Source organism: Mus caroli, unplaced genomic scaffold (assembly GCF_978045245.1).
Source record: "Mus caroli unplaced genomic scaffold, Mus_caroli_1 scaffold_6, whole genome shotgun sequence".
NCBI lineage: Eukaryota > Metazoa > Chordata > Mammalia > Rodentia > Muridae > Mus > Mus caroli.
The window spans coordinates 37531917-37544091 of record NW_028227261.1 but is presented as its reverse complement, the minus strand read 5'-3'; the positions used below and the strand labels follow the sequence as shown (position 1 = coordinate 37544091).

At 48.8% G+C, this 12175-nt stretch overlaps 1 protein-coding gene across 1 annotated transcript in view; it reads left to right on the top strand.

Annotated features, from left to right (window-relative positions):
* The first annotated feature begins 8101 nt into the window (after window positions 1-8101).
* The window catches only part of Slc2a1 (solute carrier family 2 member 1), a 28965-nt gene continuing 24891 nt past the window's right edge, over window positions 8102-12175 (top strand). Inside the window, exon 1 of the mRNA XM_021159357.2 lies at window positions 8102-8313. Coding sequence (XP_021015016.1) covers window positions 8296-8313 — 18 coding nt within the window. The 5' untranslated portion in view covers window positions 8102-8295. The remainder of the gene's footprint in view (window positions 8314-12175) is intronic.

Sequence of the window (12175 nt, the reverse complement as noted above, 5' to 3'; positions counted from 1 at the left end):
TACTTCAGCAGGCAGAAAAACAAGACATAAAACTTTCCATAACTCTCTTGCCTCAGGCTCTTCAGTAACAGGATTACAGGCCCAAGACACCACGCGTTGAAAATGTGTATATATATATATATATGTATATATATATATATATATATATATATATATATATATATATATATTGTATTTTGAGACAGGGTTTCTCTGTCTTGGCTGTCCTGAAACTCACTGTGTAGACCAGGCTGGCCTTGAACCCACAGAAATCTGCCTGCCTCTGCCTCCCAAGTGCTGGAATTAAAGCCATGTGCTACCACTGCCTGGCAGAAAAATGTATCATTCTTGAAGCACAATATGTCAAAATCTTAAAAGTCACAGAATACCTTTTCACTTTGTAATTCCTCTCCTACAAAAATTTATAATAAGGTAATTAAGTGATTTATAATTTTTATATTATATCTTATATTTATAATTGCCTCAAAATGAAAACTACCTAAGGTATTCCAGTTAGGGGGCCCTATTCTCTCAGGAGAGAGAAGATAGAAGGAGAGATTGTGTGAGGGGGAAGCAAGGGGCTGTGATCAAGATGTAAAGTAAATAAATAAATAAATAAATAAATGGAAAGAAAACTGTGTCAGGTCTGATGCAATGGAGCTATAATCCTAGCACTTGGGAGCTAGGAGCCAGAGGGCAGAGGGTCAGGAGTCCAGGGCCATCCCTGGCTACACAGAGATTAAGGTCAGTCTAGGCAATACAAGACATTGTCTCAAAAAAAAAAAAACCCAAACCCAAACCAAAAAACATATTGTTTTGGGAAATTTTCTACTTGCAGAGACATGCTCATGGTTAAATGACACAGCAATCAAAACCCAGAATGATCTACATTGATATAACTGGTCAATAAGCTCGTGGCATTGGGGCTTGTCCTCTTAGAACCCAGCTGCCAGGCTGGAGGGAAGCCATGCTGTCTTGCAACAGGCAGAGGGGGATACAATAACACATGGAAAGATGGGCCCAACCTTGTGTCTACAGACACAGCTGTGTGAGTGACCTCAGCTGATGTCATGTGACATGCCACCTGTGCAATGACTCAGTGGGTCCCAAAGCCACACATCCTTGCTGTTTAAAACCACTGAGTCTGGAGGTGCTTCCTCTCCTGTGGAGTGGCTGAGGCACGCTGCTGTTCCTACATCTAGTTTTCAGAATAATTGCAGCCCTTTCCAGAGTAGCTTCCACATGTGAATCCTCACCCTTGTTAGCTCCAGAGAGACAGAGCTTTAAGTGACCCCAGCTTACTAAAACTACTATCCCTGGCCAGTGATTACACGGCCTTCACAAATACCAGCATTAATGTACCAAATATATATATATATATATATATATATATATATATATATATATATAGTGTGTGTGTGTGTTTATCTTCATTTTCCTGTGAGGAAAAAAATTACCCAATGGCTACTTCTTCATGATAGAAAAACCAAAAAATAAAAAAAATAAACAAATAAAAAATTCAAAAGAAGAAAACAAGAAAAAAAAAACCACCCTTAGTTTTCCTACCCATAGGTCCCACAGGTAATTTAAATTGACCTTTCTCCACCAGGTCCCCACACAGAGAGGGGCTCTGTCTGCTTTGTTTGTGGCTGGTACAGGTTCCCTGTTGAAATACTTTCATTATAAAGTTGAAGAATCTGAAGAAGAATGAGTAGCTGAAGTCAACTAGCAAACTTGTCATAGGGCCCAGACTGACCTCTTGAGTCCCCAGCCACAGTACTCTCCCTGTCTAAGGCACTAGCCTGTCCTGGATCTGTGACACTCATTTCAAACTTCTATAAGGATAGGATTTCACTCCATTAAAGTATGAGTCATCTCCAGCACCAGGGTGAGTCACCCAGCTCTTCCTGATGAACGTGCCTGTGACTGCCAGGAGACAGCCAGGTGGGGGCCTCAAGGACAGCCAGAAAAGACAGACACAGGTAACCTGCTAGGGGTGAGCTAGGATGGCTTTCTTTTGACTGCCTGGTGGATTATAAAAGTGAAGAAGATGTTCAAGTTTCAATTTGCTACTAAATTCCTCCCTCACCATAGCCTCCACCAGCAGCACCATAGTAACATCCAAGCGACAGTTCCCTCCGCCTGCCTTATATTCCCTGTGGAGGAGGATAGAGACAGGAGGAGGGACAGCTTCCTGGGAAGGTGTCTTGCTGGTTATATCAGTGTGAAACGCATGCCCAGTTTACACCTCTGTAGAAGCCAGTTCTTAGAGCAAACCAGACAAGGCTGGCTGGCTGCCTTCCCTTTGGTCCTGAGCTTCTCAGAGTCTCTTCCTCTTTATTGTTCCCCACACCCAACCTTTATGGAAGGCCTACTGTGTGCTAGGCCCAGGACAAAGTATAGAACTCACCTCAGAGCCCAACCAACAACTTGTAGAGTATTCAAGGCCCATTTTAAAGAGAGAAAAGTCCACAGGAAAGACTGGCCCTAGGATAACACCGTTGGAGATGCTAACGCTAGACTTCAGATTCCTAGCACTCGGACTTTCCTGAGGCTTGAGGAACAGAGGTCTTGGGCCCACATCCAATCCTCTCTCCAGGTCCCTAGAAAAATAGCAACATACAGAATTTGCAAGAGACAGAAGAAGCCTGCAACCCTGGAGTAAACAGGGCTCTGAGGCTTTAGAAACCAGGCTGTAGCGGCTACCACTATTTAAGTACTTGTATGGCAATGATCACCCCATGGTTACCTTCTCACTCCATAGTCACAATCAGTTCTTTAGGTGGAGATATTCCCAGGATGCATTTGGGAGACTCAGGTCAGGTCACACACCCAAGGCACACCATGAAGCAGGTCTCTCTCTGAGTCCTGTCCTTTACACCTTGTCACCTCCTTCTGCACTTACGCCTTGGTTCTGTCACTCATTAAGCATTTACAGTTTATTTCCGGTGCCAACTAACTTGCTAAACCGAGGGAAGCTGGGAATGACAAAGGACTTGCCCCGGAGAGGTATTTATCTCTGAGGAAGATAAGGCTCAAATAACTGTAATCTAATTGATTAGAACCAGGCTAGGCAGTTGCCTGGCTGGTACTGGGTCAGGGGCCTAGACAAGTGTTGCTGGTCCAGTCTTTATTTAAAGATTTGTGTGGGAGTGTGGGAGTTATGGCACACAGAGGTGAAAGGGCAACTTTTCTGCAGTCTGTTCTCTGCTTCTACCTTGTTTTTAAATTTTATTCATTTTACACCTCTCTGTGTTCCTGTGGGTCTCTGTTTATTTCTGTGGGTCTGTGTATGTGTGTGTTTCTGTGGCTCTCTCTCTTTCTCTCTCTCCATCATGAATGTTGTTAGTCTCTCTCCCTCTATCATCCACCTTGTTTTTGAGGCAGGATCTCTCTTGTTTCTACCATTGTCTTGCCAACAGGAGCTCCTGTTTCTACCTCCCATTCAGTTTGGGTATCCTGGGGTTAGAGATGCAGCCTCTGTCTCTCTATGTAGGTTCTAGGGTTTGAACTTGAGTCATAGTCATGTACACTGCAAGCCCTTTCACGCAGTGAGCATCTCACTGGCCCCAAGTTTTCAAAATCTACTAAATTAATATTTACTACCTATATGATTTGGGCAAATTTCTTTGCTTTGTAGAGCCTTTCTTTTCTTCTTTAGAGAATGTAGAGAAAAACATTCATCTCATAGGATTCCTGAGTTAATTAAATTAACTGGATTATAGTACTGTTTCATTTAACACACTTAGAAAAAGCAGGAGGTAGTGGTTCACTTGGGGGCTAAGGCAGGAGGATTGAGTTTGACATAATGTGACTCTGTCCGAAAAACTAACAAATGAAAAACATCCAAAATAAAACAAAAGCAGGGGGAAATGTGTTAGGAGACCCAGTGTGTAGCAGCTATTGGTTTTGGGAGCTTGAGATACTGGAAGACACGGGCAAGGGACATTTCCCTAGAACCACATAAAGACTTAAAGAACAAACAGAAGCCCAATATGCATTCAGACAAATGCAGAAATTAGAAACATCCACAGCTCTCTATTTTCTCAAACAAAACACATCTGGGGAATCATTAGCCTCATGAAGAAACAGCAACAGGGTCAGGAGTTGGGTGTGGCAAGACAGGTCCTCCTATCCCAAGTAAAGTTCACGGCAGGGGTGGGTGAAGGTGGCCGGGAACCCAGTTGTGAAAATAAATAATAATCTTAATGCATCTTTTCTGTCTAGTGCTGGGAAATCAGATCCAGGCTAAGCAAACCCTCCAACACTGAGGTTCAATTCCAGTCCTTAATGCCATATTTTTGAGAAATTATAAATTTAAAAAAAGGAAGAAAAAGAAAGACAAAGCGTCAACATTTTCAATAAAGATGGAATTAGTTGTTGTGAGCTGCTGAGTCACATCAGCTTGGGGCAAAGAGAGAGGCAGGAGAGCCGCTCATTGGTTCTCCAGCTGCCTCACCCTGATTACCCAGCAGCCCCCCCCTACTCCCACAACGGAGCCCCTCCCTACCAGACAGAGCTGTCCTCCCAACTTCTGAGCTCAGGAAGGTTTTGCATGTTATGTGCCTGCAAACACATACTTTTGCATATGACCCTCCGTGTGATGCCTGAGAGGTTTAGCCATGCTGTCATATGCCATGGAAAAATGCTCAAAGCAGGGGGTGGTACTGAGAGACAAAAGGTCATGGCAGGTGGGAAGGTACCTGAGAAATGGGAGTGAAGAGGAGATGAGGGAGGCCCATAGTCCTTTGGAAGGGCAGAAGCCACGGGTTGGCTGGACATTGGGTAATGAGGGTGAGGAGTCCAACAGTCTAGAAGTACCACCTTTGGGACACTTGGAGGACTAGGGATGCAATGACGAGTATAGATTTAAGCACAGTGATTGTGAGCACCTGTGGGACACCCAGAACATTGTCCTTGGGGGCAGTTAGCCAATCGTGGCGCTCAGGACACAGTGGAGGAGGGATACTTCTTTCAGCATCCCCCAGATCAATGGTGGTGGTGGCGCTTGCAGAGACACCCAAAATGATCAGAAAGGGACACCGATGAGCTGGGAGTAAGGTGGTTGGAGCAGGTGTGCAAATCAGAATGAAATACAAAAACACAGAGAACTGTCCTGCCTGGCCCAGCATGCCCTCCTTGAGTCCAGATACCGTGTTTTCTTTCCTCGCGGGAGGATTTGAGTTGCAAAACAGCCTTCGGATTAAGGGCTCCCCCTCTCAGCCCCTGCCTGCGCCCCTTACATCAGCTGCCACTGATTCAGCAAAGCCTTTTCGCCCTACCAGGAACACTTGCCTTTAAAGGCAAGAGAGCCTTTTCCGGGCTGTCTTACTCACTCTTACTCCGCGTAGCGGCTAGGACCCGCCCGCAAAGCACCGCCCATTTCTAAGGCCCTGGGTCCACAGGCGTGCTGTCTGACACGCATCAGGCAGGCACTCGCCGGAGTCATCCTGTGCACCTGGCCCCTCCCCGTTAAGTCCTGCGAGCACTTTTTCTTCCAGACTGGTAGGGGCTGGCGCAGCTTGAACGCAACCCAGGAAGAGCTGGTTCCTTTAAGGGCTGAAGTCACCTCCAGGGAACAAAACTGCCAGTGTAGGAACAGACTAGCAAGTCTCACCAGGTCTGGGTGGTCGCTGTGAGACCCCCACCCCCTCCCCTTTAGAAGCCTCAGGTAGGGGCGGGTTTGGGTATGCAGGTTTGTCACCAGGTTCTTTTTCTCTGAAACCTTCTATGGCGCCCCACTGCTCATCCAGTAATGAAAGCTCTGGTCTCTACTTAGATGGATGGCATCCAGGGTTTTTATAACTACCTCTTCAACCTCTCCCCCTGCCACCCCCCCCCGGCCCGGCGCCCCCCCCCCTGCTCCCCAGTTTCTAGGAGCCAATAACTACAAGAAGCCAATTCTTCGGGCTTCTGTCCACCATCCCTCTCTCAGTGGCACACTATCCTAACTAAGGCTTTGTATCTCGTGGGCTTTCTTTGGTGTTCTCTACAGGGTTAAATTCTGTTTCCAAGGACTCAGTCTCCAAGATAATAGTCCACCTAAGAATCTAACCTCTGATCTAGTGTCCATAGCTCCTGGTAAATTTGCCTCTAAACAGTTGCCTCCGGGGCTATAAAACATTTATAGAGAGAGGACAGAGACGTGGAATTCCAAGCAGACAATGGGATCTGTGTCTGGGCAGGTATAGGGAAACCGGGGGAAAAGTAACGCTGTTTTCCTGGCTACTCTGCTTTTTCCATGGTGCCATGGTACCATGGGACTGGGCTGAAATGCTGACACCAACAATTAGTGCAGAGTCTGGTAGCACAAGCCTTTAATCCCAGCATTTGGTAGGAGAGTGGATCTCTGTGAATCTGAAGCCATCCTGGTCTACATAATGAGTTCCAGGGCAGCCAGGGCTCTATAGTGAAACCCTGTCTCAACAAAACAAAGCACAACCAGAAGTATTAGTGCAATTACTTTGAGAAACCCTTATTCAAATCAGGAGGAGACTATTAGACCCATTTTAGAGAAGAGATGCATGCAGATGTTTGGCAAGTAAACTTCAGAGCTGGGACTCCAGCATCCGAAGCTTGTGGTTCAGGGCCTATCAAAAGATTCTCCGTCCTTTTGAATCATTCTGTCTGCCACCTTTGTACCTGATCTTCTGTCAAGAATGGCCTTCATGATTCCAAACCCTGCTCTGCATCACCTCCCCCTTCCTAAAGAGCTACACACACACACAACACACACACACACTTCTCTCTGGAGACTTACCCTGTATTCATCCTTGATATGGTTTACACTGCCCCTCTCCCTGTCCCTCCAGCTTGGGGACTCCCTGAAGCTAGCAACAGGCTCTCATGCTTCTGTCCTAGGGACACTGACTAGCACTGGACCGTCATAGAGGAGAAAAAAGATGGCCGATTGGTGACTTGTTGACTGAGATATAGGCATGCAGTTCTATAATGGGGGTGACTGAATTTGTGAACTGGTACCCTAGGAAAGGGCCTGGGTGACCAGGCTTGGGCCTTGTTCCAGCCCTGGCATCATATGTATTGAAGGAAAGAAACAGGTCCAGGGTTGGAGAAAGCAAGAGCAGAGGAGACAGGTCTTGCAGTCAGCAGAAGAAACGGGGCAAGGTGGTGATCAGGGAAGGGGAGGAAGGGGCACCCCAGACTCACCAGTTCCACATGCTTTACTTTTCAGGGATCCATGCTCAATTAGGGTGTCCTCCTAGGCCAACACCTGGCACACAGCTTAGCTTCCTGTCTCTAACAGATTCCCAGATCCCTCCTTCAGGTGAACCTAGATGGGACATGGACTGGAGGGACCACAGAGGCTATCGACTGTCCTACTCACCACTCCAGGAGCTCACCTGTAATTCTCATAGCCCAGGGTTTGATAACAAATCTAATTTTATCCAGGAGAAACCCGCTGATCATTGGCTGGGAGCTTGCCCAGGACCAGCTAGAGGCGGTTTATAGGTGAGCTGGTTCAATGCCAAGGTGTTCTGTGTCCTTAACCATTTAGACACCCAGCCTCTCTGGTCTTCACACTTAGGTGTCACCATAAAGTCAGAAATGGAGGGAGGCGGTGGTTTTACAGCTTAGAGAAGTGGTGGGCATGGTGTCTAGGAGCAAAAGAAGAGCTTGGCCTTGGGCACAGGAACACAGAACAAGGAGAGAGAATTCAGCTTCGGAGCCAGACCTCCCGTGGTCTCTCTAATGAACTTAATGCCACTTTACACAGAACACACGCGGTTGTAAACACCATCCAAATACTAACTCGTTTAATCTTCCTAATAACCCAGGAGGTTGTACTATTATTATGACTAGTCTACCAAAGTTATCCCGCAACTTAGGAAGCCAGAGTCCTAGCGCTGGCTTACAGCCCCGCACCAAGCGCTACCATTTTGCTAGTGGCCACTGAGACTCAGAGAGGTGTGCAAACCAGCTCAGAGCCACACAGCGAGCGCCCCCAACGGGTGCCCCGCACACCCTGGGACTGCAGGTTCTAGCATCCAGAGCTAGACTGCGGTCAGGAGCCCTCTGTCCCTCCCCACCTCCCTCGGAGTCCCGCCCCGGACGTGCTCCCCAGGCCCCGCCCCCTCCTGGCCCACCTACACCCCAGGACCAATGGCGGCGGTCCTATAAAAAGGCAGCTCCGCGCGCTCTCCCCCAAGAGCAGAGGCTTGCTTGTGGAGTGCCGATCTAAGCTACGGGGTCTTAAGTGCGTCAGGGCGTGGAGATCTGGCGGGAGACGCATAGTTAGAGCGCGTCCGTTCTCCGTCTCGCAGCCGGCACAGCTAGAGCTTCGAGCGCAGCGCGGCCATGGATCCCAGCAGCAAGGTGAGTAACGGGGCTGGGAGCCCCGGGCAGGGATGTGCTGCCGAGCGTGGGCCCGGGCGCCTGTCCGAGTCCCCGCTTCCTCACGCAGCCGCCGCGCGCTTCACGCGGTCGGGGCGGGGGCCGCGGATCAGGGGCCCAGGCGCCGCACGTCGCGCACGACCTCGGCGGCTCCTCCCGCGCGGGGGAGGGGGCCGGAGCGCGGCGCCCATTGGCTAAAAGAGCCGAGCCCCCGGCCAGGCCCCGGCTAGGAGCGGAGGAGGCGGGACCCGCCTGGAGCCCGCGCCGCGCCCGGAACCCGGGCCTTGGGGGTGGCCAGGAGGAGAAGGCACTTCCTCCAGGCCAGGGTCGGGGGCTGACGAGCTCTGAGGACCTCACGATGCGCAGTCCTCCAGGGATGTGGGGCCTTTCCCCGGGGCCAGCTACTGACTGGATACGATCTCTTCACCTGTGATCAAGCTTGCCCTGTATGGGCCGGATTTACGGAACCCCTCCTGGATGTGCGACATTGTTTCTTTCTTGTCCCGCCTTTGCTTTGTGTAGAGTTAGTTCTAGTCCCTTTTAAATTAAAATAAAATAGGATTTTCCCGTCTTAGTATGTAGGAAGGCTCAAGGATGCGCACTTTCATGCCCCCCTCCGTCCCCTTACCTGTTTAAAGTTAAGAACAGTGCGGGCATGTGTTAAATCCCTGGCTGCCTTTACTGAGCAGTGGGGGTGTTTTGGTGGGACTCAGGAAAGGAAGCTCCAGTTGACTCCGGATGGTCGTACTGACAGTCTCTGCAGGGCCACAGTGATAGAGATAGAATGTAACTAAGTAAAAAGACAAAACAAAACAAAACAAAACCTGAGGCCCGGGAGTCTCTCAGATGCCACTTAAACTCCGAACTTTGGTTTCTCCGAACTTTTCTCTCAGACCTAGGTTAATCTCCCGTCTTTCAGATTCCATGGATTTTGCTTTTGTTTCGGAGACCTCATCCCCCAGCCCTGTCTGCCCTAGAGTTCATATGTAGACCAGGCTGGCCTCATACTCACAGAGATCCGCCTGTCCTGTCTCTGCTTCGCGAAGGCTGTAAGGCTGGGTACCACCACACTCCGCTTGATATTTATTTTTTGAGCTGATAAGGTGAATATTCTGAGTAGAGAAGAGGGTAAAAAATCGACACTCTTTGATCACCTGGCTCATGGCTAAACTGCTTTTTCCATGTCGTCCTGTGCTTCCTTACCAGGAACACACTAAAGGGAAGTAAGTTTCCTAAAGTCACACAGTTCCTAAGGTCTGGGCTGGTCTCACTAGTGTTTCCTAAATTGTGAGCAGCAGGGAGAGTAAATGCCACCGCAGGCAGGTGGATGGGTGCGCTTACTCTGCTGAGCTTCCCAGACTTTCCCTGCTGGCTCCATCTATAGATCAATCCCTCCTTCCCCACAGCTTATATCTATAGCGATGAATTCATGCACTCGCACTGTTATTTTCAACAATAGAATTCCCCCTCCTGAGACAGGGTTTCTCTGTGTAGCTCTGGCTGTCCTGGGACTGGCTCTGTAGACCAGACTGACTTCAGACTCAGATCCGCCTGCCTCTGCCTCCTGAATGCTGGGATTGAAGGCATGGTGCCACTATACCTAGTTTAGGCACATTTTAGTTATCTTGTGTACATTCTTGGGAAAAGTCCTTCCCTTTCTTTGGAGGTGGCTGATTTCCTAATCAAGGCCACAACCTTTTGTGTTGTATATTAAAACGGAGTCCTGGAGAGCTGTTTAGAGGTCTGGCAAGCCTCTGGTGTACTCTGTAGTAATGAGCTTAGTAATGAAAATAGGGAGGGGCAGGTGGAAGCTCCTGGCTAGCAGGGGCTCACCTCCTCCTGGCCGTCCTGGCTAGGCTCAACCTCTGCACGCAACATAAAACTACTTAAAAATCACAGGGTTCTTCAGGATACGGTAGTAGAAGATCATAAGTATCTGAGATTCACAGTGAGGTTTTGAATTTTCACTTAGCTGAGTTGCTTCATCTGCAGAATGACAGCAGTCCTAATTATTAGACGGTAGGAATTTAGTCCGGAAAAGCCTAGAGAGATGGCTGAATGGGTAAAGGCACTTGACAGCCATGCATGAAGATCTTTGTTCATTCCTGGGACTCACTAGGTAGAAGGTGAGAACTGATTCCTGCAAGTTGTCCTCTGACCACCATGTGCATACTAGCATGTGTCTCTCCCCATTCTACACAAGTAAGTAAGTGAAGGCAGGCATGCTAGCAGATAGATCTCTTAAGTTTGAGGCTGGCCTTGTTTATATAGTGAGTTCCAGGCTAGTAGCTATGCCATAATAAGATCCTGTCTTACTATAGTAAGTAGATAGATAGAAAGAAAGAAAGAAAGAAAGAAAGAAAGAAAGAAAGAAAGAAAGAAAGAAAGAAAGAATTTGGAGAGAATAGACCCAAAGTGTGTCTGTCAGTCCCTATTAGATGTCCCAAATGTTTCCTTGACTTCCCATGCCTCACTGGGCCCTGAATAAATGTCAGCAACCTTCAACCTCCGCCGAAAGCTACCTCTGAGCAGCAAGTGCTTTTGGAGGTCAGGATGCTGAACTGTGAGTGTTACTTAGGGAAGTCATTAAAGCTCTCCCAGGTCAGGAATCTGGTGTGGAGAAAGAACATTGAGGGATGGGCAGGGTGCCAGAGCCAGAGCTAAGCCAGCCAGTGTGGCTGCCTGTCCTACCTTGGGCTTCTGTTTCAGTTTCTGATGGCCACTCAGGTAGTTAGGAAAGCACCACATGGTGCTGAGGGCATGTACAGCTCAGCCTTTGTCTAATATGTGAGGCCTTAACAACTGCACTGTGGGAGAAATGGGAGTTTCCTGCTATGATGACCTTAAAGTTCAGAGGAAAGTAATTTTATCAAGTTTATGTGCTGCGTCTCCCCCCAAACACGCAGCCAACCTTTGCAGGTAGTGTGAAGATAAAGGCAACTGAAGAAGAGACCTGGCCATGGGTTAGTCACACTCCCTTTTACAGAGGAGGAGACTGAGGCCAGTCAGAGCCAAGATTTGAGGCACTTTGATGTGTTGACGGAGTTCCCCTCTCTTATCCTGCATTCTGTACCATCTTCCACCCATCCCAAGTGGGCAGAAGTCCCCAGACTTCAGGACTGCCAAGCCATTTCTGGGTACAGTGGGACTCAGGGCTGCGCGCACACGTGAGGAAGCTTCTGTGAAGGGAAGTGGATTTCCTGGGAGCTTCAGCTTCTTTCTTTGGTAATTGTGGTTAAGACTGTGTCCTCTTGCTCTCCATCAGGGTGGGGGCTATCATAAGTGAAAAGACCCCCTTGACCCCCTTCTCCTCTCAGCTGAGATGTGTAGGCAATGTAAACAACCCCAAGATGATTCTTATCTAGTGTCAAGCCACCCTTGGGTTCTACCTTACCTTCCTCCTGGCTGGGTCAGCCCCAAATCCCCCTCTAATCAGCTTGTGACTTCAGGGAGTGCAGCTTTACTGGGTACCTCCTGTATACAGGGCATCAGTGCCTAGAGATCTGCTCCAGCACCAAGGGAACAAACATCAACATCCCCCACCCCCACTGGCGGAGCTAGGAGGCCTGGAACAAAGGGGAAAGTGTGCAACATTGGCTTGGGGCCTGCAGCCTCACCCCTCACCTCTCTCCTGGGTACAGAGGTGACAAAGCCATTCAGTCTAGCAACCACTGTCCCAGGATAGCAGAGGCCAGGAAAGCTCCTGGCGGGACTCAATGGCTGAGAGAGGTTGTGTCCAGGCTGGCCTAGCCCAAAACAAATCTCCAATTGTTACCTCCCTCCCAGGGAGGAGTGGAGGGGAGCCCGAGGCTGTGTCACTCAGTCACCAAGCCTGGCACAGTAG